General features: G+C 42.2%; 2 protein-coding genes across 3 annotated transcripts in view; one reads left to right on the top strand and one right to left on the bottom strand.

Annotated features, from left to right (window-relative positions):
* Positions 1-4,688, top strand: part of LOC146201811 (pyruvate dehydrogenase phosphatase regulatory subunit, mitochondrial-like) — a 42,348-nt gene extending 37,660 nt beyond the window's left edge. For both annotated transcript variants that reach the window (XM_084587771.1, XM_084587772.1), the window contains one exon: positions 384-4,688. In XM_084587771.1, coding sequence (XP_084443897.1) covers positions 384-503 — 120 coding nt within the window. In that variant the 3' untranslated portion in view covers positions 504-4,688. The remainder of the gene's footprint in view (positions 1-383) is intronic.
* A 4,777-nt stretch (positions 4,689-9,465) lies between these two features.
* On the bottom strand, positions 9,466-26,265 carry LOC146201810 (mitochondrial ribosome-associated GTPase 2). The gene is made up of 7 exons (XM_084587770.1): positions 26,010-26,265; positions 22,880-23,027; positions 22,660-22,775; positions 20,873-21,094; positions 15,521-15,659; positions 12,151-12,323; positions 9,466-9,715 (listed from the first exon to the last, which is right to left on the bottom strand). Exons 1-7 carry the CDS (start codon positions 26,121-26,123, stop codon positions 9,506-9,508), a joined length of 1,122 nt encoding a protein of 373 aa, XP_084443896.1. The 5' UTR covers positions 26,124-26,265; the 3' UTR covers positions 9,466-9,505.
* Between the last annotated feature and the right edge of the window lie 145 nt (positions 26,266-26,410).

Raw genomic sequence — 26,410 nt, 5'->3', positions numbered from 1 at the left:
GTAAGCTATTCGTTTTATGTGTTCTTGGAAGGTTGACAGTTCCTGCATGCTGATAATAGCTTATTCATGGCATTGTGATATTTATTTATGTCCACAATATTGCCGAGCTAGAGTACTCTAATTAACAACAGTGTGTGCTGCTTTCTGTTGTGCGGTTGAATCCACTTGCGCCAAAGTTGGAAATATATACGTTTATCAATTTTGTTAAGTTCAGGAAAATTTTTCTTTAGGCTCTCATTTGAACTTGTAGCAGTGTCAGATTTTTCTCCGCCACTCATCGTAGTGCTTATTAGACTAGGATTGGCTTGAAGGTGTAATTTGATTACAAAGTGTAATTTTCCAGCCTTAGCGCAGCAGCCACTGGCTTTTTTCATCTTTTGCAGGTGGAGTTGGCAGGCCGCAGGTTTCCAGTTGAAGCTTCTGTTACGCCACCCCAACTCTCTGTTGCTCCTATGGGTGGCATACGTGACCAGTACAAACCTCAAGCCAGGACTGTGCCTTGAGTTGTTGAAATAAGCTACTAGTGTCAAAGCAGAGCCCTCATTCTAAAAGTGGTGTTTGTTATTTGATCATGTCTTGAAAATAAGTGCTGCATTTTATAGATAAATAGAATAGGAGGGAGCTTAGGTTATTTTAATATTCGTCTTGAGCAGAATGAGCTTAAGTCATTGGTTTGATCTACAAAGACTGTTTGGAAAGTAGCTTTTTATTTATTTAATACAAGTAGTAGTGTAGAGTAGTGATGTCTCTTTTCTCTTTAGCACATACTCACCATGAAAACTAAGCATTTGAGCCAGTGTTCCTCACTTTTCTCAAAGTGCACTGCTAAGTTTTTCTAGTTTCTTTCTATCTCCTTGATGGTCTAAAACCTATTGCCTTTCAAAATGAAGCATCACCTTTTGGTATAGCCAAAAGTTGCACGGTCTGGCAGAAAAGTGAGAGATCTGGCAGACCTGAATGATGTACTTCACCAGAGAATCTCGCATGAAATGTAATGAATGGGTGGCCATATTGTCATGATGGAGCTTTCAGTTTCCAGATTTTCACAACTCATTTCATTTGCTTATTTTTGAGGCTGAAAAAAAGTGCAACAAGCATACCTTATTTACTGCATATCACTCTTAGTGAATACTGCCTTTGAGACCAAAGAAAACCATAGATATGAACTCTGCTAATGTATGCGCTAAGGGACAAGGCGGGCAATGCCATCATTAATATAGACAAGATAGTCGGAGTAACCAAGGGGTTCTATACTGACCTATACAGTTGCCCAAGTAGTCGGGAGAATAATGAGATTGGCAGTAGTGAAGAACAATCAATGTTTCGCCATTAACTAAATAATAATAATTGGTTCACAGATAGGGAAAGGCGCAATATCTGTCACACTTGTTTCTGTGGACGCCTGAACCGCGTCTTAGGGAAAGCGCGGAAGGCGGGAGTGAAAGTAAGAGAGAAAAAGGAGCCATAGTGGAGGGCTACGGAGTAATTTCGACCGCCTTGAGATTTTTAATGTGCACTGACATCGCGCAGTACACGGACGCCTTTTCGTTTCGCCTCCATCGAAATGGAGCCGCAGGCGGTAGGGATCGAACCTGGGCACTCTGGTACAGCAGTCGGGTGTCTTACCACTGCACCACCGCAGCGAAGACAAGGTTAAGAAAGCTCTAAAAGCTATCAAAAAGGGAAAGGAAGTTGGGGAGGATCAGGTAACTACAGATTTGTTGAACGATGGGGAGGATATGTTAAAAAAACTGGCCACCTTGTAATATGCAATGCCTAGTGATATAGACAGTACTGGAATCATGGAAGAACGCTAACATTATCTTAATTAATAAGAAAGGGGATGGAGAGGACTTGAAAATTCATAGACCAGTCAGCTTACTATTCATTACGTACAAGGTATTCACTAAGGTAATCGTTAATAGAATCGAGGCAACCTTAGATTTCAATCAACGAAAGGATCAAGCCAGGTTTGGGAACGGATAGTTTACTGTCGATCATATCCATACTATCAATCACGTGGTAGAAAAATGCTCGGAATATAACCATCCCCTATACATAGCATTCATTGATTAAGGCAACGCATTTCACTCTGTCAAAACCTCCGCAGTCATGGAAGCATTGTGAAATCAGGGTCTAGACGAACTGTATGTGAAAGTACTGGAAGATATCTATAGTGGCTGCACAGCAATCATAGTTCTGCGTAAAGAAAGTAACAAAATTCCCATAAAGAAAGGTGTTAGGCAAGGAGATACGATCTCCTCAGTACTATTCACAGCTTGCTTAGAGGAAGTATTCAGGGACTTAAAATAGGAGCAGTTATGGATAAGGGTTGATGAAGATTACCTCAGTAATCTGTGATTCGCCAATGACATCGCCTTGCTAACTAACACGGGATGAATTGCAAAGAATGATTAATGACCTAGAAAGAAAAAGCAGAAAGGTAGGCCTAAAAAATTAATATGCACAAGACTAAGATAATGTTCAAAAGCCTAGGGAAGGAACAGCAGTTTACAATAAGTAACGAAACACTGGAAGTGGTAGGCAAATATGTATACTTAGGACAGGTAGTAACTGTAGATCTGGACCATGAAAGTGAAATAACCAGGAGAACAAGATTGAGTAGGAGCGCATTTGGCAAGCACTCGCAGATTATGACTGGCAGCTTACCAGTATCGCTCAAGAGGAAAGTATACAACAGTTGCATCTTACCTGTACTCACCTATGGGGCTGAAACGTGGAGGCTAACCAAGAGGGTTCTACTTAAGTTGAGGACAACTCAGAGGGCTATGGAACGAAAAATGGTAGGGGTAACATTAAGAGATAGGAAGCGTGCAGAGTGGGTCAGAGAAATAACTCAAGTTACTGACATTCTAGCGGAAATTAAAAAGAAGAAATGGACATGGGCAGGACATGTAGTGCGAAGAGAGGATAACCGATGGTCGCTTAGGGTAACAAACTGGATTCCAAGGGAAGGAAAGCGTTGCAGGGGGAAGTAGAAAATGAGGTGGGCGGATGAGGTTGAGAAGTTTGCAGGGGTCAGGTGGATGCAGCTAGCACAGGACCGAGTTAGTTTGAGTAATATTGGAGAGGTCTTCTCCCTGCAGTGGGTATAATCTGGCTGACGATGATGATTACAAACTACAGTTTGCTTCAACTTGATAATGCCTTCTGATGTAGAGACCCAAGTAATTTCCACTGGCCAAACTGTTCTTTCATTTTTTGATGGTAATTGTAGACATATCTTTTATATAACCTTCTGAAACTCAAGGCTTTAATTAGTAGTTTCCTTTAGGTCCTTTTCAACTTCATATTTTTTGTGATCCAGTGGTATGAATTGAGAAATGAATTTGTAAATTGTAAATTTACACACATATTATAAATTGTGGAGTCCATTGTCTTGAAGCAACATATGGGCTATAATGATGGCATTTTGAAGGGCTCTGAATTTATTGAGACACCTGGAGTTATTTAATGTGTGCTGATATTACACAGCACATGGGCACCTTTTGTGTTTTGTGGCTGGGATTGAACCTGTGTCCTCTGGCTTAAGCAAAGCACTCTAACCACTGAGCTACTGTGGCAGGGCTAACTTGGTAATGGTTGATCATAGACTGATGCCATCTTTCGATTCTATGCAATTCTCACTGATTGTGTCCTTTACTCACCCTCGCTTTCTGGGCGTCTCGGCTATGGAAGCCCCCCCCCCCCCCCCCCCCCTCCCCTCCCTTTTTTTATGGCTCACATCACATTTCAGCTATTTTTTTTTTTTTCGAGAAGTTTGCCACAAGGCATAAGTTGAGAAAGGGGGAATGGGATGCAGGAGATAGAAAGTTAAAAGAAGGAGTGAAGTCCAGTGAATATTTCTTTCTTACATCCACTCAAACACTATAAGACAGTTGAAGGTTTGAGGATGTCCAGGTGACATCTTGTTTTCTTTGGTTCTTCCGCGATTTTATCTGTTCTTAATAAACATGTGCATAAGGAATATAGTGTGAGGCCTGATCTGTATAAGAAGCGATGGAGTGTTGTGTTTCCAGCATCTGTGGAATGACAGGGACTGGCGGCTACGGTCCTGCAATTTAAAAACGTCTTCTTAGGTGTTATGCAGTTTTGGGTTTGACTATGCAAGATTGAACAATAGCCTAGCTGTTTTTATAGCCATTTATTTACCACCGTCCTTAACTTAGCTGTGTTTATAGCCATTTAGCACTGTTTTCTGCCATTATTAATGTCATGACTTCAGCAATGTACTACGTACTAGCTTTACAGTCTATCAAGGAATGCTAATCATGGTACTTGGCATATGTGCTGCGAAACTGTTGCACAAATTCACTTAGTCTTTTGAAATGCAAGTGTGTCATCGAATGTGAATTTCAGAGTGAAATTACACCTAGGTGTCGAGACCCATAGATTGTCGCCCTCGGTATGACTTTTAGTAAATCTGTGTGCCTCCACAAAGAGTGCCCAACTTGCACAAACGTCCAGTGTAGTACTTTGTTCTTTACACTGACAACTAACTGCATCCATTTCCAGTACCACTGGGTATGCACTGCTTCAATAACTAAGCTACAGGCACACCAATTGTGTGCTCGTATTGTGCACAGTAGTGCACGTGCATACACACACGTGCAGAACTTGGATGTTAAAAAGCATTTGTGCAGCTTAATAAAAAAAAAAAAATGGGACTCACAGGTTGTGTAGCTGTGTACTTGATGATGCATTTTGACTTTCTCAAAAGCTTTTTGTACTTGCAAGTGTCGCATGGTGTGACACTTGCCTGAAACAATTACTTTAAATTTCTGTATTTTGACTGGCTCAAAGCACTGTGTAGGCATTGTCCTGTGCATTTTGACCATTTTATGGTGCCCACCCATGATCAAATATAATGTCAGTGTGTTTTTATTTTTGAATTCAGCACTGCTTTTTTACTAGCATCTCATTGCGTTGCACGCTACTTAGTGTGACCCGCTAATCTGGAAGTAAACAATGATATATCTGTGGTATAAAATACTTAATTTGGCACTACCGGTGATGTTGATGTGTACATTATTTTAAATGAATGGGTTATGAGAAGGTTTCCTTTCTTTTTTTTCAACCAGCCAAATCCTCCTTAACAAGAACTGAGAAAATGCAAAAGTTTTCTATCCACATAAGCGTAGCCCTATTCAAGCTTATATATGACTACATTACATGTAAGTTAGAAAAAACCTTCACCACTACGTACTGAAAAATTGTGCAAATAATTTAAGGTCAGTGTCGGCATGTAAACCTTGGATTTGGCTCTTCGTGCGATTCTCTAGATCTGACCTAGTTTTGCACCAAAAACCTAATTTCTATGGCATACCTTTCGGCACTGTTTATGAATATAATGCCCGCAAATGATAATGCTGTGAACTGAGCAGAAAAACAGATAAAACTTTCACTGTGTGCATTAGGGGACACTACTGTGCTTTGCCAACACAAGCAAGCAAATGAATGTGAATGGCAGGCCTCTGTCACAAGCGCTGATGTGACAACCTTCTCACTTCCCACTTTGGTAACAGAAAACATAAACTATTCAGAATGTATGCGATCTAGACTCTATTCCATTTCACTGTAGAATCCTAAGTTCACGATTAGCATTGTGAAGTAACAGGTGCAGACAGGACACAAAGCGATGGGGCATATGGTCTCCTGTTTGCTTCTGCCATTTTGCTAATAATGAATTTAGGAAGCAGTACCAGCTAGCCCAACTAAACACTTTATAAAGTTCAGTGTATCGATTCCTCAGTGATGGGGCTTCATATCTTCAGATCTTTCGTTGATCTTTTTAATTCTGTGTAGTCGATCACAATAAACGAGACCAGAAGTCATACTTGGTTGACCAAGCTATAAACCTCAAGCTGCCAAAGGAAACACCCACTCATGGATTTGGTTTGTCTTGATCCGTACATCAGCAGGATGTGGCTCATTTCTGGTTTCAAACAGGATTTTCATGCAGGTTTTAAGGGCATTACACAGCCCTTTTCATTTTTCCAAAGGAAAGATGAATAGATTTGCCTGCTAATACAGCTAGTGGAATTTGATACAGTTTTGGTTTCTGGGTTAGTCTCATTTCGAAAAAAAGATAGTCTTGTGCACACATTATCACCTTTTTGGCATAGGCACATAAGCAGGATAGCGTGTGCACTTTCATGGACAAAAGTGTTGAAGATATGTAAATTGCAATGAAATTACCACGATGAAACATTTGCAAAGGCTCGTAAACCTTGCTAAGAGAGCAAAAGGTCATTTTTGGCTTGTCATGTAGTGGCCAGAAACTGTTTGCTAATACTGCAGCTATGCAGCATATGTGCCATTTGCATACTTGGGAGACTTGTGTCACTAGTAGGATAAGTTTTTTCATACATGGCAGAGAACTTGTGAAAACCACAACCAATAAGCCTGCCATTTATCTTGTTGTTCAGTGATGCTCTTGGGTGATTCTGCAGAGCACTTGAAAGGGGAAACGCCATGTGGCATTTCCTTGAATTTTTATGGAACATAGACACATTAACTAGGAAGCTCTAATTGTTTTGTTTAGTTATTACTCTTCAAGGCTGTCTGAAATAATAAGACACATTTAGCAGACAGTGTTGTGTGTGGTCGTCTGCATTACAGGAGTATCGAGAGCCTGCCCACCACCAACGCACACGCGCTTCATTGGTCCCAACGCGTGGCAGCTCGCCTTGAGGGTGCCAGATGACGCTAGCTGCCTGTCATATAAGCGCATACCCACCACGTCGGGACCAATCAATGCGGCAGCACTGCCAGTGAAAGGGATCCCGATACTCCGATAACACAGACGACAACATGCAACACGGTCTGCTAAAGGTGTCTGATATTTAGTATTAACAAATTAGAAAATTAAATTCTAAGTTGCAAGAATGTACCCACAAATAAATGTTCGACTGGGCTGTTATTCTTTGACTGAACGAAACACGTCTTTCTTTGATTCGTGTCACCAGAGAACAGATCAGAGGAAGACCAAAGATACATCAAGCTACAGAAAACTTGGGCTTTGGTATGAAAAAGTGTAAAGCATTGTCCTTGGACAAGCAAGAGTAAATGTCACAATTCACGCAGTCGCAGCCCCTCCGTTTTGGAACATGGTGGATCGTTTAAAGCAAACATCCTGAACCAGAAAATGTACGTGTCTATACTCCTTTAAGGTATTGAGGCCTTTTAGATAGTACTAAAGCTCCTATGTTTAAAACTGACAAGATTTTCAACAGCTGGCAGGTACAGTCTAGCGCTATTTGAAGGTATTGCATTTGTTCCGGTAAAACAAACCAAGAAATTTTTTAAGCTATCACGGCCGCTTCCGAAAGTTCCGAGAGCACTGCACAATCTGCAATGGAGAAATGCGAAAGCCTGAGTGTTGCTGCTGCACATGGTACATCGCGTGCCCCTTGTCGAACACAACCAGCATTCCGCTGAACACATCGAAGTTCACCGGCGTTCTCTAATTGGTTTGCAGGAAAGGAAAGGCGCAGTATCTGTCACTCGCGGAATCTTGCTCACAACACAATTTCGCCAACGTGAGATCTTCACCGTGGGCCTAGAAAGGCTTTCGCCTTAATAATTGGTTCACTGGAAGGGAAAGGCGCAGTATCTGTCACGCTTGTTTCTGTGGACACCTGAAGTCGCCTTGGGGTACCATCAAGTCAACACACCAGCGACCGGATTTTCGCATAATGGGGCTAGTAAAGCTTTCGCTTTAGCATGACTGTGCAAGATAGAGGAATCATTCGGCTAGCTAAACCTATGCATTCGCTGCTCGATTCTCATGAAATGAACTGTATTTGAGTAGTTTAATTCGAGTAGGTTAGCCTTGAAGTGATCACCTTTAAATCTCGCTAGACTATGTATGCTTTGTTATCGGCTTATGATATTGAAGTGGACAACACTTTCAGTGGTTACCTTGTGATCTTAAAGCAGACATGTTGTACGGTACCTTTCTTTAAGGAGAGCTTGAAAGGACAATGGAAATTTGTTTTTCTCATTAGAAGTTCCCCGAAAGCAAATGTGTGAGCATGCTAGATGTGTCGGAACATTAGTTACAAGAAAACAATAAAATGAGCTAGCAGAAAGTAAAGAGAGTACTAGTCTCTGCACTACACATGAAGTGATATTGACAGTATGTGCATGAAACGAAATTGCGCTGTGTTACTTAAAAGCAGTATCGCCATAGTTTTTTTTTGCTGCCCTTTTCCTTCTTTTAAAGCAACACTCATTTTCTTGTTTTTCCTCTGCCTCCAAGCCCTCGGAAGGTGCCTAGTTGACTGGCCTTGTGGTACAGCCTTTGAAAGCATATGATCGCATAGGCCTCTTGTAACCAGTTCCTTTTTAAGTGCGGTCATTACCAAACTCTATGAGCTGGTGCACATGCGGCATGAATACCTGGCCTCGTCACACTTTGCGTCCAGGACAGGCCAGCGCAAAAGTACCTGCAAGAATGCTCTTGTGCATCCTCATGCACAAAAGTGCTCGGAAGCTGCCTTGTGGGGGTGAGCACAGAGGTGCGGGAAGCTTTGTAGCAGGCAGGCATTTTGTGATGCGTTAGCATTACTATCCGCATTTTAGTTTCATGTGATGTCGCTGAGTAGAATGTGCAGAGGAAGAAATGTGGTAGCCAGTCACAAAAGTGGAGGTGGAGTTGAAGATGAAACCTAAGTTCACATGCTTTATAGTACGTCAGCGACGGTGTCCACTCCCTCTACTGGTCTGTGTGAAGCCATTTTCCAGGCAAAATCCAGGGGTACGCATCTAAGCACTCGCCGGTAAATTGAAATTTTTCACCTATTCCGATACCTCCAGAAGCCTTCCAACACCACAAACCCATAATGAAAGCGAATTCAAAGATACAAGTGGGTCGTCTAGCAGTGGAATCGCACAGAAGATGCAGACGACAGGTGGACTCAATGCTAACGCATATATCACTGCACGAATCGCACTGATGAGTTTTTTCTCCTCTTTTTGATTGCCTTGCAAGTGCCGAGCGGATGCTCCACGAGTACTGGTTTGCTGAGTCGCCACAGACTCACTTCAAAATTTTTGTTTACTGTAGAAAATGCCGAACAGTACTCTTAAGTGAATTTTTCTTTTCATCATCTAGGAACTAATGAAATGGTTTCATACTGCTAATCTCATCCACTGTAGTGGTGGCCTAGTCTTGTGAGGATTCGAAGCGTATGGGGGAGGTACAGGATTTCATCCCCAGTAATTAATTGCCGGGTAGCCACCAGTTTCCAATGGGTACAGGCTCTCCTTTGGCCTGGTGCTCCGCTTCTTTGGGATGACGTGCTTGAGCAGACCGAAATACCTTATGCCATAGTGCTCTTTGGCTTTCCGTGATATTAAAACCAAACTGCCATCATCATAATCTCATCTGAAAATTCACCTTGGGATGAAAGTTATTACAAAGAGGCGGAAACATATGAAGTATTCAACAGAACAATGGTTTATTTCAATGCTAAGCGACTCAGGACATCTTACTCTTTTCTTCTACAGTGGCATCATAAGCATTTCTTATGTGTTTGAGAACAGACAGAAGATTTGTGCCAAATTTTGCAGACACTGGAAACAAAGGATAACGGCCATCGATTCGCTTTCGCAGCATTTCTAGCCGGTCCGTAGCTCCAGGCACATCTACCTTGTTGGCAACCACAGCATGCTTACCATCAGTAAACCCCTGAAAGACAAATATTACAATTATAAATGTAACGCAATATGCCATGTCAAGCTTGAAGCTAATGAACTATTTAATTTTGAACTCTTTATACAGGATTTTCAAAATGCAAAGCCGGTAATCCAAGTCCCTGTGTCTCAGCGCATAGTGATTTGTTTGTGCACACCATGGTTTTTGGCACTATACTCGGATTACAAAGGTGCAATGCTGACTTCGGTGGATGGAAATCTGTGGCTCCAAAAATTTTTCCTGCAGCCATAAATGCATCACGTTTTTTTCAAACAAATGTGGGAAAACGGGCTTGAGGCCACCTTGGTACAGTAATAAATGGTTGATTACTCCTCTATTTTTTTTTTCTTCAGCAGCACATTGTAATCAAATGGGTGCGGAACCAGCGCCTGGCCGTGTCACTAACGATTTACTCCGATGACTAGAGCCACTGCATGTTAGTTGAAGCATCCCTGAGGAAGATAAGTTTTCACGAAGTGATGGTTTAATACTACTGATAAAAGGCTCGTTTTGAGACAAACATATCGAACATGCTTACGTAACAGTGTACAATATATCTATAATTTGTGCACAATGATAATTCCAGAAACTGATTAGTAAACAAAGGCGAGCAACGCAGTGTACCCACACAGCATCACAATGTTTGGCCTTCTTTGCACACATGACTGCTTTTCCCACTGTAAAAGACTGACATTAATCCCAACACTATCAAATCGTGTAAAATAATTCCAATCAAGCAGGTTTTCTTTGAATTTATCTGAAAACAGCACAAAACGAAAAATGCAAGCATGAAGCAATGTTCAACCATTTGTAGCACCTTAAAATCTATATCAATGCACTCAACAAGATTGTGGTCTACATTCGCTGACGAACTCCTTCTACAGCAGGAGCTCTTTTCGACTAGTTGTAATCAGTAGAATTCCGGTCATGCTAGTTTTAACGTCCGCAGAAGATGATCATGCATCTTTCTTACTGTAACTTGGTGACTGGCAAAGCATTTCCATCATTTGGCACTGTTTTAGTACTCTGATGTTTTCTGTGCGCACAAAGGAGGCAGCCAAGTTTGGATAGCTTAGGTTAGGGGTATGGCACAGGTCTCCAGAGCATGTACAGAAGAGCTTGTAATAAGCGCTACTGCAAGCTGAAACTGAGTGAGTGGGTACGTAGTATATCTAAGATATCCCAACAAGTTCTGTGCGGTATGTGGTATACACAAAACGGAGACCGTATATGCCTGCGCTGGATGCTGCTGAAATGCAGAGGGTAGCTTTGGCAAGTGTGATGCAGTGCCACCTGCTGACGTTTTGTCGGTGTTGTTTGCACAATAGTCCATGAAGCAGTAGAGAGCCTTACTATTAAGTAGCATACTGCTTGCTTGTGGGCTTTTGTGGCAATTATAAGTGGGGTGACACTGTGCTATCAGTAGGGGTGTGTGAATATTGAAATTTTCAAATACAAATCAAATATGAATATAAGAAAAAAAAAAGCCTATGAGTATTGAATTGAATATTGAATATCTGATAAGTGAAAGGAAAAATGAAAAATAGCGAACACTGTTTGCCATGTTTATTTCAGAATTCACATGATATTTGCAAATAAAATTAAACTAGAATTGCACAGCAGTGAAAAAGCTACTGAAAAATCCAGTATAAACGTTATACAGGATTCCATACAGCAGTTTTTTGTACAGGAAGGACCTGCATGAAACCAGATACAGCTGCTAAATTGCTGCTGAATACAGTGAAGTCAGCCTTCAAGGGACCAGAAAAATGTCCCCTCTTCTCAAGCCCACGTATTAACCTTTGGTTTGTCATACTATCATCAATATTAATCACCAAATTAACTGAAACCTCAAATTATCGTATGGGCCTGAAAAAGCTACCAGAAATTGTAGAATTTGAGATGAAGCCGAAGTGAGAACGTTTCGTCAAGTGCTTGGCTTTGTGCACACTGTCAGGAAGGCCCTCTTCTAAAAATGGCTGTCGCGTTTTGGGGATGCTTCACTGCGTAGCCCATGCGGTCAGGTGTTGCAGCAAAGTATGCAGTGCGGGGGAAACAGGTGAATTCGGAAATTTCCGGTTTAAATTTTTCAATACTCGCAAATTTCGAATACCAGTTTTATGAATACGAATCGAATTATATTAGAAATTTAGATTATTCGCACACCTCTAGTTATCAAACTTGCTTGTTCCAGTCTGTGGTGAACTAGAGTGCTTTTGCATTGATTGCTATTCAGGCCTTTGAAATAACCGAGCAAGAGCAAGTTGCTGGCTCTAATTATCCAGTAAAATTTACATTCAAAATTGTGGGAGCAAGGAAATTCTATGAATTATTAAAGCTTTACTGTAGCAGCACCTTTGCTCGCTAGCCCTCCCCCTTTCTCTCGCTACTACAAGCTAGTGCTGCTAAAAGGTTTTGCCAATGCTTGCCTGGCGATAGAGCTCCAGCTCCGTGAGTAGTATGGAGTACTGGCCAACTGGGTCAGGACACTCCAGATCCACGACAAAAAGTAAGCAGCCACACCGTTCAGTGTGCCTCAAGAAAGCATGGCCCAAGCCTCGGTTCTTGTGGGCTCCTTCCACCAGGCCAGGGAGGTCGGCAACTGGATGTGCCAAATGAAAATACCCCGTTCATTTTCGAACAAAAATGTCAAACTTCAGGGCACCTGCATGCCAATGTTTAATATTTTATTTTATTACAAATACCTACAGTAGTACCACGGGGCATTATCATATTATTGCGAAAGCAATACTACTTTCACTTTCAGCTCCTCGCGTGGCGAGGCCGCGGTAGCTACTATTGACCTTTAGCTTGACCTCTGCTATGACATCATACCATCTGCCGCAAAAACCAGGGGCCCAACTTGTGCCGTCGCGAGACGAGGTCGCGCGTGGCGGCTGCTGCCTAACTCCTGCGCACGCCGTGCGCGGCGCGCCTAGCGGTGTGACATCACAGCTGCAAGAGCAGGGCTCCAACTTGTGCCGTCGCGAGGCGAGGCCGCGCGTGGTGGCTGCTGCATAACTCCTGCGCCCGCGCATGGTGGCTTCTGCTAAACTCCTGCGTCCGCCGTGCGCGGCACGCCTAGCGGTGTGACATCACACCATCTGCTGTAAAACTGGGCGCGCGGCGCGCCGCCAGCCAGACGTTGCGATGCCGCCTACCACGAAAGCCGCTCAGCAGAATGCGAAGAGAAAAGAACGGCGAGCTACGGAGACCGAAGAAGAGCGTGAACAGAGACTTTTTAAGCGGCGTGCCCAGTATGCCGCTCGGCGACAACGTGCAGCCTCTACGGGAGTTACGTTTATGAGTATGCTTAACGCCATGGATGACGATACAGAAGCGAGCAGCGTATCTCTAGCTCAACGGCAACCCTCTACGGAAGTTACTCTTATGAGTATGCTCAACACCATGGATGATGATACAGAAGGGAGCAGCATATCTCTAGCTCAACGTGCAGCCTCGACAGCAGAATCTATGGAAGAATCTATGGACGAGCGTCCTGACTTTATGAGTATGCTAAACGCCAACCACTACTACTACTAGTTGTACACAGAATAACCAGGTAATATCACTGTATAACCACAAGTCCAATCACAAGCACCATCACCAGCAACACTACCAGCTGAACTAAGCGTAGCTACGGTATTTCTTTTGCAATCACCAGGCTTAACCAAGCTAAGCCTTCAGCCAAATTTTTGAGCTGACGTAAATTGCCTTTGTCTTTTATTTTATGCCTTAAGCGTCACCACAAGAAGTTTAAGATGCGGCTACACATATGGCTGCACACAAGAAATATAAACACATCGTACCATGCTATATTAGCACTCAAACAATCAGGTCAATCACTTCACTGATTCACCACTACTGAAATATTTGAAGTAATGTACAACTTCTAGTTGTCAAAATACTTATTCTTCAGATTTAACAACAGCATGGGACATGTAACACAGCACTGTTAAGTCTCACAGTCTCCAGCTTCCCTGACTAATTTGACCATACTATCTTGAAAGAGACAAAACAATTCCAGTGAATAAAAGAGGTAGGAAAGCAGATACACAGACAATGCATGAGTGAAGAAAAAAAAAGTCTGACTTGCATAAGGGTCAGTCTGGCCATTGTAGAATCATTCAAATGCTGGCTAATGTCTGCCTCTGCACGTACATGTATGGTGCAATCAAAGAAAAACAAGGGCTATAGTCGTGTTTGGCTCCATTCAACATGGCAAAAAAATACTAAATGTGATGTTCATGAATGAATGTCTGACACCTTGAATGAACAAGAAAGGCAACAGCCTGGAAGAGTTGAAAGAAATGTGACTGAGGCCTCTCCTGCCTGGCGTGAGAGGGTAGGAAGGCACAATACTTCCAATACCTTGGGCTCAGAAAGATTATGGCTTGCAACAAATAAAAATGCTAGGTTTCCCTAAAATAGAGAGAAAAAAAATGGCGACACAGTGGGAAAGAGCACTGAACAAGGGTACAGGGGGAGCCTCAGTTCACAAGCCGAGCCAAGATTTCGACAAGTGGACTTGTCTTCGTCTGGGCGTGGTACTGAACACTAAAAATTCCACATATTTTTCAACATCATTGAACTCCACATTATCCCAGTTGCTCGAGCTTTGCTGGGTCCGTATTCAGAGTTTGCGTTGCTATCGAAATGTCGCTATCTCATGCGACCTGGAGTGATCTTATTTGTCGAAACGCCGGAACTGGGCATTGCCACTATGGAACCGGAAGAGGTGGCAGCATCATGTTCCGGCGTTTCCACCAATCAGATGGCTTAAGGTCTGGGAGATAACGACACTTAGATAACAATGCAAACTAGAAATACAGACCCCGGTCAGTAAGACCAGTCAGTGGACCACTAAGCTGATTTGACTGTCTATCTCTCCAAAAATGTGGTACAGACTGTTTGTACTGCATTATTTGATGAGTATTCTTTGGTCGCACAAAACAAAAACAAAGCATTAATTGCTTGCCAGTAGTGCAAAAGCACTAATTGACCTGTTGTGCTAAAAAATTTGCTCATTTCATTCATTATCATTCATTACGCATTGTACCACATTTTGACAGTGTCTACCTTTCAATCCCAAGCATGCACAACAGCAATCGGTACCACCTGTGAGCCACCAAAGATACTTTTTCTGTAGTGTACTGCATGTGAAAGCTGCGAGACATATAGTCCTCCACAGGCTATCTAAACCAGCTGTGAACAATGCAAGATGTTGACAAGCTTGAAAATGGCGACAATTGTCTTGTCCAGATAACAAACCAAAAGCAACAGCCATACAAATGCTGAAAAAAAAAAACAGCTGAACTAATATCAAGTATTCAAAAAAAATTTACCAAGGAACAAAAAATCCAATTATTATTCACTATGTTTCAAAAACATTCCAGTTAAATCTGGAAACCTTGCTTCCTCGTGACAAGTTTGCTAACAAGGTATTTCTGCTTACTGAGGCAGAATAAAAGCCCAAAACAGTAACACACATTTGTGCTTCTATTCTACCTTCATCCATGCACTGAACTAGCGCAATGCACATGTTGACATGTGTGCCCAATTCATACAAAGGAAATGACTGTATAAGTTCATGTCATAAGATATTTGGATGTTAGCCTTGACAAGCAGCTAAATAAAATTAAGTCAACAAAAGTAGGCACAACAAATAAATATGCACTTCTCCATAACAATATTCATGATAAGCAGAATCTGTGTTAACTATGGTCAAGAACAGTGCTTGCTAATCGATAAACTTCATGCAATGGTGTCACAAGTAACAGTAGCAGAAACTATGCATACCTGCTAATTGAAGGTAATCGTCATAGCTCACTATGCCCACATGTGGCCTCACTGTTGTAAATGGGTAAGAAGCCACTTTTGGTCGGGCTCTCGATATGGCACGGAGCAGAGTAGATTTACCCACATTGGGAAAGCCAACCTGAGAGGATGTTGCAAAAGAAAAGGACACCATTAAAATGCCCCTCCACAGGCTATGTGCTACTACTGCGTGCCAGCTGCACACTCTGCAAGGGGTTTCCAATGCCCCTTAACACCTGTACTGAAGTGAGAGCAAAATAATCTAGTTCCTCGAGGTATTAGGCTGTCTCCTTTATTGTTCCTAATTTATGCCAGACTTTCAATAAATCAAACTTGGATAATCTGCACTCCCAGTTTATTCAAAAATTTTTGACGGCTGGCTATATTGTTGATTTGATTAAGAGCCGTTTAATTCGCATCGCGGTTTCATTCAACCCAACCCAAACTTTCTGTCCTACTCTCCAACACATCCAGCACTAAAAGAGTGACGGCTGAGGTCCAGATACGTCATGTTTTCGGTGCTGCATGAGTTGACAATTTGGCCCCTCCAAAAAGTTCACTCATACGTGGTCTGAAGAGGGGACATATCGAGGTCCAGCAGGCACCCCAACCAACTACACTATAAGCTGTTTGCAGCACAACGAAAGGCAACGACAACCTGGGCCAATCAGGATGATATGCATTCTTACAGCATGGTCGACAGGCATATGGGAACGCATTCATATCGAGCGTGCCATCCTGATTGGCCCAGGTGGTCCTTACCTTTCGTAGTGCTGCAAACAGCTTGTGAAACGGAGTATAGAGGTACCACATTGCAGCACAGTTTCATTCTCTGAGCTTCATTACTAGCCTGCGAAGATACAGCTGCCAGCCACGCATCAGCAAGCCAAGCACAGTAATGCACTATTTGAGACAATGGCTCGAGTGTCGCTTCTTTAGAGCATGAGATCTACTAGTTGCATTTCTCAAGATCATGCTTTCCACAATTCAAGGTCATGTCAGCCATAGGAACCCAGCGTGGCCATCACATAGCAACAACATATATATACCACGCAACCAAGGCGGTACTATACTACGTGACTATGTGAAATCCCAGCTTCACAATTATAAAGTATAAAAATTTTCAACAGTGCTTACAGCGCTCAACTGCTGAACCCAAGGACCTGGGTTCAAAACTAGCCCACACTAGAGTTGCTCAGGGGTCAGAGTGTCGGAGACGTGGGTTTGACCCTGACTGCGGTGGCTACTTTTTGATGAAGGCAAATATGGAAGGTGCCCATGTACTGTTCAATGCCAGTGCATGTTAAAGAACCACAGGTGGCTGAAATTGTCTGCAGCCCTCTCCTATTGCGTCCCTTGTATCCAGAGTCGCTTTGGGATGTTAAACCCAATAGACTAAATGTTTTAACAGGCTGTTCTCATTTACACTGTATGAAAATGCTACTTCGATGAGTAAATCCTTTGTGAACACATGCACAACAAGAATGAATGTGCAGGACGGCATCAAAAAACACCAGCCAAAACAGAAATTTAAGAAAACTTAATGAAAATTCAGTTATTTTAATCATATGAGCATTTTTGTTAGCACAGCTTTTCTCCCATTACTACTCTCCAATCGGAAATTTTTTTCAAAACCAACACCACACTGTGGTGGCCTGAGAACTGTCCCCAGAAGGGCTGGCAGTGCACGAAACTGTTTGCTGGCTGCTTTGTCTGTGCTTTGGTAATGCACTCAGATGTTACTGTCACAATTTTTCTCACAAAATAGTGGCCATTTTCATGTGACTAAAACGCCGCACTCCTGCTGCAAAGTAGTAGTGTCATCAACGGAGAACTCGCTCGGCAGATTCATGTTGTATGCTGCTGCATAAACAGAACTTTCGGATTTCTCCCAGAAGCATTGTAGTAAAAAAAGAAAAGAAAGCTCTGCAGCACTACTGCTTGATTCTTTGCATGTTAATGAGATAGAAAAGCAGGAAGATATCACTGCATTAGTCTTCCACTGCTAGCATCCCAAAGAGAAGGGAGCTATGGGGGGAAGAAATTGTGAATTGGCAAACCAGTCACAACATTGATGGTCTTGTGTTCATGGTGTTTTCAGGGAGACGATATCTTTCTCGCATGCAAGGATTTCCTCGCATAAGGACTCAGTGCCACTACAGCTTTGTTTTCTTTTAATTAATCATGACTGATTGGTTGAATTGCAGCCACAACACAACCGCAACACTTGCGAAACTGTACCTCGTCATAACCCAAGCTTCAATTAATGTACTGACATTAATTTTTTTTCTCTGCATTTTATGCTTTTACACTGACGTTTGTTCTGGTTCTAACACTTGTGTTTCACAATAAAACATTGAAGTCGGGAGACCATAGTGGTGGTAGATGAGCGCATTTCAGGAAATAGGAGCCAGTGGGCAAGAGAAAGGTAACAAAGCAGTGAAGCAGATCCAATTAACTTGCCAGCGAAGGGTAAGCTTACATACTAGACCCATTGGAAAACTGCACTTTATCCATTGCACATCTACTAAAAGTAAAAGTCGGAACATGAGTCCACGTCTACTAATAAAGCTATCCCATCTCTGAGGGCATGCCCCGAGTTCCTATCGTAACACACAGACGTAAGCAAGCGTGCCTTGAAGCACTCAAGCGGTTCATCATCGTCATCATCAGCCTGACTATACCCATTGCAGGGCGAAGGCCTCTCCCATATTTCTCCACTTAACCTGGTTCTGTGCTAGCTGCATCCACTTGACCCCTGTGAACTTCTTAACCTCATCCGCCCACCTAACTTTTTCCCGCCCCCTGCTACGCTTTCCTTCCCTTGGAATTCAATTTGTTACCTATATAAGCTACCATTGGTTATCCTCTCTTCGCACTACATGTCCTGCCCATGTACATTTGTTCTTAATTTCCGCTAGAATGTCGGTAACTTGAGTTATTTCTCTGACCCACTCTGCACGCTTCCTATCTCTTAATGTTACCCCTACCATTTTTCGTTCCATAGCCCTCTGAGTTGCCCTCAACTTAAGTAGAACCCTCTTGGTTAGCCTCCACGTTTCAGCCCCATAGGTGAGTACAGGTAAAATGCAACTGTTGTATACTTTCCTCTTGAGCGATACCGGTAAGCTGCTAGTCATAATCTGCGAGTGCTTGCCAAATGCGCTCCATCCCAATCTTATTCTTCTTGTTATTTCCTTTTCATGGTCCGGATCTGCGGTTACTACCTGTCCTAAGTAGACATATTCGCTTACTACTTCCAGTACTTCGCTACCTAATGCAAACTGCTCTTCCTTCCCAAAGCTGTTGAACATTGCCTTAGTCTTCTGCATATTGATTTTCAAGCCTGCCTTTCTACTTTTCCTGTCTAGGTCATCAATCATTATTTGCAGTTCATCCCCTGAGTTGCTTAGCAAGGCAATGTCATCAGCAAATCGCAGATTACTGAGGTATTCTCCATCTACCCTTATCCCTAACTGCCTCCCATTCCAAGTCTCTGAATACTTCCTCTAAGCAAGCTGTGAATAGTACTGGGGAGATTGTGTCTCCTTGCATAACTCCTTTCTTTATGGGAATTTTGTTACTTTCTTTATGCAGAACTATGGTTGCTGTGCAGCCACTATATAGTATATCTTCCAGCACTTTCATGTACGGCTCGTCTACCCCCTGATTTCGCAACGCCTGCATCACCGCCGAGGTTTAAACTCAGTCAAAGGCTTTTTCGTAATCAATGAATGCTATGTATAAGGGCCGGTTATATTCTGAGCATTTTTCTATCACCTGGTTGATGGTATGGATATGATCGATAGTAGAGTACCGTTTCCGAAAACCTGCTTGATCCTTTGCTTGATTGCAGTCTAAGGTTGTCCTGATTCTATTAGAGATTGCCTTAGTAAATACCTTATACGTAACAGACAGTAAGCTGATTGGTCTGTAATTTTTAAGGTCCTTAGAGTCCCCTTTCTTATGAGGATAATGTTTGCATTCTACCATGGTTCCGGTACTGTCGATGACACCAGGCACTGCGTATACAGGGTGGCCAGTTTTTCTAGCAAGATATCCCCCCCGTCCTTCAACAAATCTGTAGTTATCTGATCTTCTCCAGCGGTTCATCACAGAGCAAATGAAGTAAAATTTTACAGCAGGTACTGGGTTTCATGGCTGAAACTCTCAGTGAAATGATACTGCATAGAAATAAAAGGAAGGAATGAGCATGTTGCCCTAAACATATCAACTGCATGCCAAGATTTGTTCTGCCGCACACCCCGCCAGCAGCTTTAAGGCTCATAAACATACATACAAGGACTTTGTTTACTCAATTGAGGCGATGGCCACACATAGTACTGGAGTTCGGTCTCCTGAACAAAATCTCCAAGTAGATTTCAGTCGAAAGCAAAACCATTACAAAATATTTTCACTTTCAGCATCATGCAATGATTTTGCAGGACTTGCTTACCTGCAACAATTCAACATGAAATCCAAAACATGCTCGCATTTTTATGACTTTCGTGACGTGCCGAAACACTCAATACTGGCAATCTTGGCACTGCTAAAAATGCCCTGGAGGCGGCAACGATTATATGCAATTATACTTGCATAGTAGACGTTCGCAGACACATCCCGTTTGTCTTTCTTTTTGTTTTGAATCGCCTAATACAAAGCATGTATTAAAAAACAGGCACTTAATTTCAATAAAAAAAAAATGATTCAATGTGCGATCAAGAAAAACTTATTTGCCCAGGCTGATCACAGACAAAGTCCTTCCTCGCGTCTACACCTTGGCTCAACTGCGCCACTACCTCAGTTTGTCAAAATTGCAAACCGTTTCCCTACAACCAATGTTACAACCAAGGTTTTTGCAAGGATAGCCAACTGTTGAGAAAAAGATTGCGATTGAAAATTTTGCAGTAGTGGAACTAGCAACAACTCAGCCTATCCAGCCACAGTGATGTGATCTGTCTCCTTCTCCTACTTGCAGATATTTCTCACAAAATCAAATGCACAATACAGACTTTTCACCTTTATTAGTATGGTATTGAGATTCATTTGCACACATATCCTGAAGCCCAGTCTCTGCAGGTTACGACGATAATTGAGAGCACAGAATGTTAATGGCGCGTCAGACATTAAACATTCACTCTACTGAGAACAATTGACGAGGAGTAAGCAGCTGCATTCCAACTAGGCAAAAAGAAGAAATAATTGCAAGCAACCCAAATATTTACTGCAGCAATCAAATTTCAATACTTCTGATTGCTGCTTGAGAAGAGCACTTGCTCTGAAGGACAAACAATCCCACATCACCAGGAAATAAAAGTACTGCCCTCTACTTACCAGGCCGGCTTGAGCCATAGTCTTCATTTCTAGGTGATAAACAATGGTCTCTCCCAGGCCACCCATTTGGCAGACACGGGGATGACGGTTTTCATTGGTCAGGAAGTGGTGGTTGCCTCGGCCACCTGCACCACCACGAGCTGCAAGGAACCGGCTCCCTTCCAAGTCCAGGTCAGCTAAAGGCCGCTCTTCCTCATTGCAGATGACAGTGCCTAGAGGAACCTGCAAATGCCCATCAGCAAAACTGCACCACAACACCTAAATACTGTCATGTTTCACTTACGCTTACATTTCGAGCAGCAGCCAGGCTGTTCTTGGAATACAAAAAAAAAGAAGGATATCCACTGCACAATACAAGCAACTTGCTCTTGAGTACATATCCCCAGAATAACGAAAAATAACGCACATGTATGGACAGGTACATCAGTGACGTCATCTTCATTAACTCTTCCTTTACTATGCCCAATGAGCATCATTAGCCTGCCAACGATAACTTCGTGTGACAATTTTGGAGCCTTTGGTATTACTTACGGACACGCTGCACCACTTGGCATGTAATCAGACAACTGAAGTTCAGTAATGAAGTTTTCTTTTTTTCCTGCGGTGATGTTTTTTGAACATGCGTTTGATTTTGTCGGCACCTCAAGCAGCAGCAAGTCTGAAATTGTTGCCTTTACTGTCAGATATCAGTGATGACAGTGACGAAGATGGAAACTAGGCTTGAAAATTGGCATCCGTATGTCAATTAGTTTCGTCTTTGTCGTTAGCCTCATTTTGCGTGTCCAGTTATTACTATTATGTACAAAGATTACTATTCAAATTAAACCTCCCGTTTTCTAGGAGACAGTGGCCATTAAGATGCCAAACTTTTTGTATATTCGAGGACACCTTTATCATATTTTTCCTTTCAGGTACAAGTGTATTTTTACAAATCTGTTCAGTTTCTTTTTTGTAAGATCTTGTTTTTGCAAACAAAATTTTGCCTAAAAGGAACGTTAATTCAAATTTTAGTTCATGTGTTCCATAAAATATTAAACCTAACAAAACAGCCATTTTTTCCCATGGTAAAGAAAGAGCTTCTATTATACCTGCTGAGGGGATGATTCCCTATTACAGTCAAGACCACAAAGCAGCACACGTGCTGCGTAGCACATGTGCTGCGTAGTACATGACAACCTGGGAAGCTTTAAGACTTGTGTGGGGGTCTGTACTGCTCTTGAAACCATAGCTTAAAGTTCTCAAATGTACGGCAAGCATCGCTGAGCAAACTCTCCAGCTGATGGTTCTCACAGCATTCCCCGAAACTAGCAGACCACACAACAATCATTTGCTTCTTGCAAACCTGTGAAAGAGCACTGGCTGCTTCCTTAGTGCACCTTGAAGGCCCTTCACTGACAATTGTACTCAATGAGCCTTTGGCCAGGTGTTGGAAAAGCTTTCCCTGCCATTCGAGCTTTGCTGTTATATTCACAAAAAGCACAAACATTGACTTATGTCCATTACCAGGCCCATTGATCACATGATTGTTCACATTCGCACCTTTCAACAGCCCACATTATTTCTCCATCCTAGTTGTTCTTTTCTTTCCTAGTGCAGGATAGCAGGCCAGGCAGATCATAGCTTAGACTGACCTTATTGTCTTTCTCTGTAAATAAATGCCCCCCCCCCCCCCCCCCCCCCCTTCTGGGCAATGACAAGCATGTAAAAAAATGGAGAGTAGTTGGTGATTGCCATACTAATACTCAAGGTAGACTACTATAAGAACACAAAACACAAAGTATACATACAGGAACAATTGTGTGTTGCCCGCATCGTCCATGCATGTCCTTGCCAAAGCCACGTAAGCCAGAATTGCCATATATGATTGACTTTATGTGGTCCAGAGATTTGACATTGCTGGTAGCTGAGAAGGAAAAAAAAAGGGGGGGGGGGGGGGGAATGTAACAAGGTGAACAAAAGGAAGATGGCCCGCTGAAGGACCAAAAATGTATATTCAAAAATTCCTACCTTCGAAAATGACATGACCACCATTTCCACCGTCTCCTCCGTCAGGCCCAGCATTTGGATTACAGAAAAGTTTCATGAATGAGATGCAGCCATCCCCGCCTACACCTCCTATCACCTTGACTCGTTTCCAGTCTACAAAGAATGATGGCTGAAAGACACAAGTGACATAAACACTGCTTAGTCATTGTAGAGACATGATTAGTTATAGCTAGGGGTTGGACTTTTCAGTTTTCATTTTTCGAAAGAGAATGCCACTCAGTTGTTTTCAGTGATTATTATGTTCTATGTTCAAATTTTTGGTTTTTACACATATCTGTCAGGTGGAGGTGAAAAGTGCCATAGAGTTTATCGTGACATTCCTTTTAATTAGGCTAGCAGTTCTAGTAGCAGGACTTACTACATAAGTGGTCGCATCGAGACATCTATGCAAAAATAGAAAAGTTCTAGAGTTTTAACAAAAAGTGAAGATACTGAATTTAAATGATCATGCTACGAGACAAAAACGCAAGTGGCAGTTTAATTCTAAAACCTTCGTTGTTACATTCTGATTGCACACCAGGCTAAACGAGTGGACCTTGCACATGATGCGGCATCATTTTCATGTTGACGGTTGCTTGTTACTGCTCTAAGAGTTGTCAGTATCCTTACAAGGAGAGGAACAATTATATGCTTAATGAAGTGATAGCCCTAATCTAGTAACAGGTTTAAGCAGGTGGCGCTATGCTAGAAAAGTGCACTTAGCTAGGTGGTAGAGCCTTTTAATCTGCGATAGCATGTTTGTGTTTACGAATAAATGCCTGAAAACTCACAATCATGACACTCAATTCCAATACCTTTGTCTCACTGTGTTCCTGGTTCCAGCACTTCAGTAGTGTTTCCATGACACCTACTGTAACTGGTACTGGATAGTCGGTTAGTTGTAACGTGCATGCCAGAAATAATGACCTTTTTCAGTGAAAACCCAATTTCAAGAAACAAATTCGGTGTACGTTCATCAATGTTTTTCAGCTTGAACAGAAAAGTCCAACCCCTAGTTATAGCTCTATGACTAATATTGTTGACTATGAATGCTCAAAATGACTATGAATGCTCAAAATGTTCAAACAGTAGCATATGCTGAAGATGGTGCAAATGAGAAAAAGGTCAAAGAAGGTGCATAAAAATGATAGGACTACCACCACTTACACCTAATTAGGTCTTATTATGCTCACGTGCCTACCTTTGTGTAAAACTATGCCATATGGCAAATACATCTCAACAAAAAATAAAATTACCTCGAAATATCACACCACAAAATTTTGGAGTCACTGCTGATATGCTAAAAAGTGCCAACAAAGGCAAACAGCACAAGCAAGAAAGAAAGAAAGAGAGCAAATAGATGAACTAAGTCAGACGGCCATCCAAGTGTAGCAAACTACGATAAAAAATACAAAGTAACATGAATTAAAAGAGCTTTGCTGCAATGGATATGAAGTTAGGGTGCTCAAATACTGTTTTTTGGGAGACATGGGTTTGGTGCCACGCCGACCGCATTTCATTGGAGGCAAGGTGCAGATGACTTGTGTGATGTCAGTGCATGTTGAGTGACCCTAAGTGGTCAAAATTATCTGGAACCCTCTGCTACGGCGACCCTCACAGCCCAAGTTGCTGTGGGACTTTGGAACTCGTAAACTATAATCTAAACGAATTCAAGGGCACATCAAAAGTTCCCACAGGTCCTAAGTGACCGAACTCTAATGAACTCGAACCCATATACAGTTAGAGGCATGTGAAAGAAAGAAAACCATGAAAACGACAAGGTGCAAAAAAAGGGTAAAGATGAAACTATAAAACTTAAAGAAGCCTTACAAGAAAACAGTCTGTGTAAATGAGCCTACAAGAATTAAAACCATTTGAACCAGTTACTGAGAAGAAAAGACCAACAGCAGCACAAAAAGCTGCACATATTAAGTTTAAAAGTTATAAGAATCCTTTGGAAAAAGCGGTTCTCACGTCAGTGCGAATTATGGATGGCTTGCTAACGCAGTTGTCTCAAGCTTTCTTGATAAAATAAGCTTGAACAATCACTTGGTCACTTCTGTATTTTTCGTTATGCTTTATAGTGCAGGAAGGAGACAAGAGACGGATATTATTTCTTGCTGTGCTATGGAACATAACACATGCCCACTAGCCCTCACCCTGTATTTTTCATAATTTTGTTTTTTAAATTTCCAGATGACAATCTTTGCAGGCTTTTCAATGGTCAGGAATTTGCAGGCTTTTCAATGGTCAGGAATCAAAGCTCTTGATTGTTATGCACATTTGAGTGTGTTCACCTCTATGCTCATTTAAGCAGTGCCCTAATTGCCAAGATAAAATAACCTATCAATAAATCAAATAGTTACCTATCAAGATCTGTTGAAGAACATGACCAATTACTGGCGAACTTGTTCTGGTATGTTGTAGAGGCCAGCAGTTGTTTTTTTCAGAGTTAGTTAAGCTGCTAAGCTTCAAAAGCTAGCCTGGCGCTAAGAAAGCACCTTGAAATTCCCACTTGCTTGGTTATGGTCAAATAGTTTGTATTTTTTTTTTTTTTTTGAAGTGCCTTTGCAACAAGGATTGGTATTCGTATTGGCTTTAAGATGCGAGGTGAAGCATCCTGAAGCGACACACAGGCTACAAAGAACAATGTATTGGAGGGTTCTAGGTTATTTCATATTCCCTTAAGTTCCTTCATTGTGCTGTGACATCAAGGATGGGTTTATGGGTCAATTTTCAAAAAGGCAGTCCCATTCGCATAGTGTATTTCTTGGTGAAAAAAATTGGGTCCAACATGATTCTCCGTTGTTTTTGCTAAACAGCGTTGGGGAATCGCGGATCGTGAAGAAGGAGATAGGAAGTGTGTTGTGTTTGAATGACCATTTCATGTTGCAAAGCATGCTTTTGTAGTTATAAATAAATGAACGAGCAGACAAATTGCTCTCAGCTAAGCAGTCCATTGGAGCGAAGTGCCGGGAGAATTTCAGCCTGGCGATTCTCCGGTACAGCGCCCTAACCACTGAGCTACCGCGGCGAGATCGTAGAGCTGGTTTCAACATGTCAGCAAGAAAGTTAAGGGTCCTGGAACAATGATCGTGCCTAAGCAACTTACTCGAATATGACGTGACTTCGGTTTAGTGTCTCTCAAAGGAAGCGCCGTGCTGCACAACCTAACAATAACACGTTCTCGCGACGAACAGGTGAATATGACGCGCGCAGCAATCATCGCTCTAGTTCAGTCAAAACGGCTGCCATCAAAATAACATTCACTGCACAATTTCTGACAAATTTCGGACACAAGAGCAAAGGAAACTCTATGCGAAAGCATGAAATGCGAACGCATGGGAGACGCCATTAAAAACGATCTACATTTGGCTGCTTCTGGCTGCTTTGCTACCTCGGCGCGTCGGTGTCGACCACTCATTAAACTCCCAAAGTAGTATCCATTTATTCTATTTACTAATAAATTTTTTCAGAACATTATTTGTAGCTGTTGCAATTTTTTAAGCCAGC

This window comes from Amblyomma maculatum, chromosome 1, assembly GCF_055883805.1.
Source record: "Amblyomma maculatum isolate TAMU_Amacu chromosome 1, ASM5588380v1, whole genome shotgun sequence".
In the NCBI taxonomy this organism is placed as follows: Eukaryota; Metazoa; Arthropoda; class Arachnida; order Ixodida; family Ixodidae; genus Amblyomma; species Amblyomma maculatum.
The sequence above is the reverse complement of the archived record's forward strand: the minus strand, read 5'-3'. Positions and strand labels throughout refer to the sequence as shown.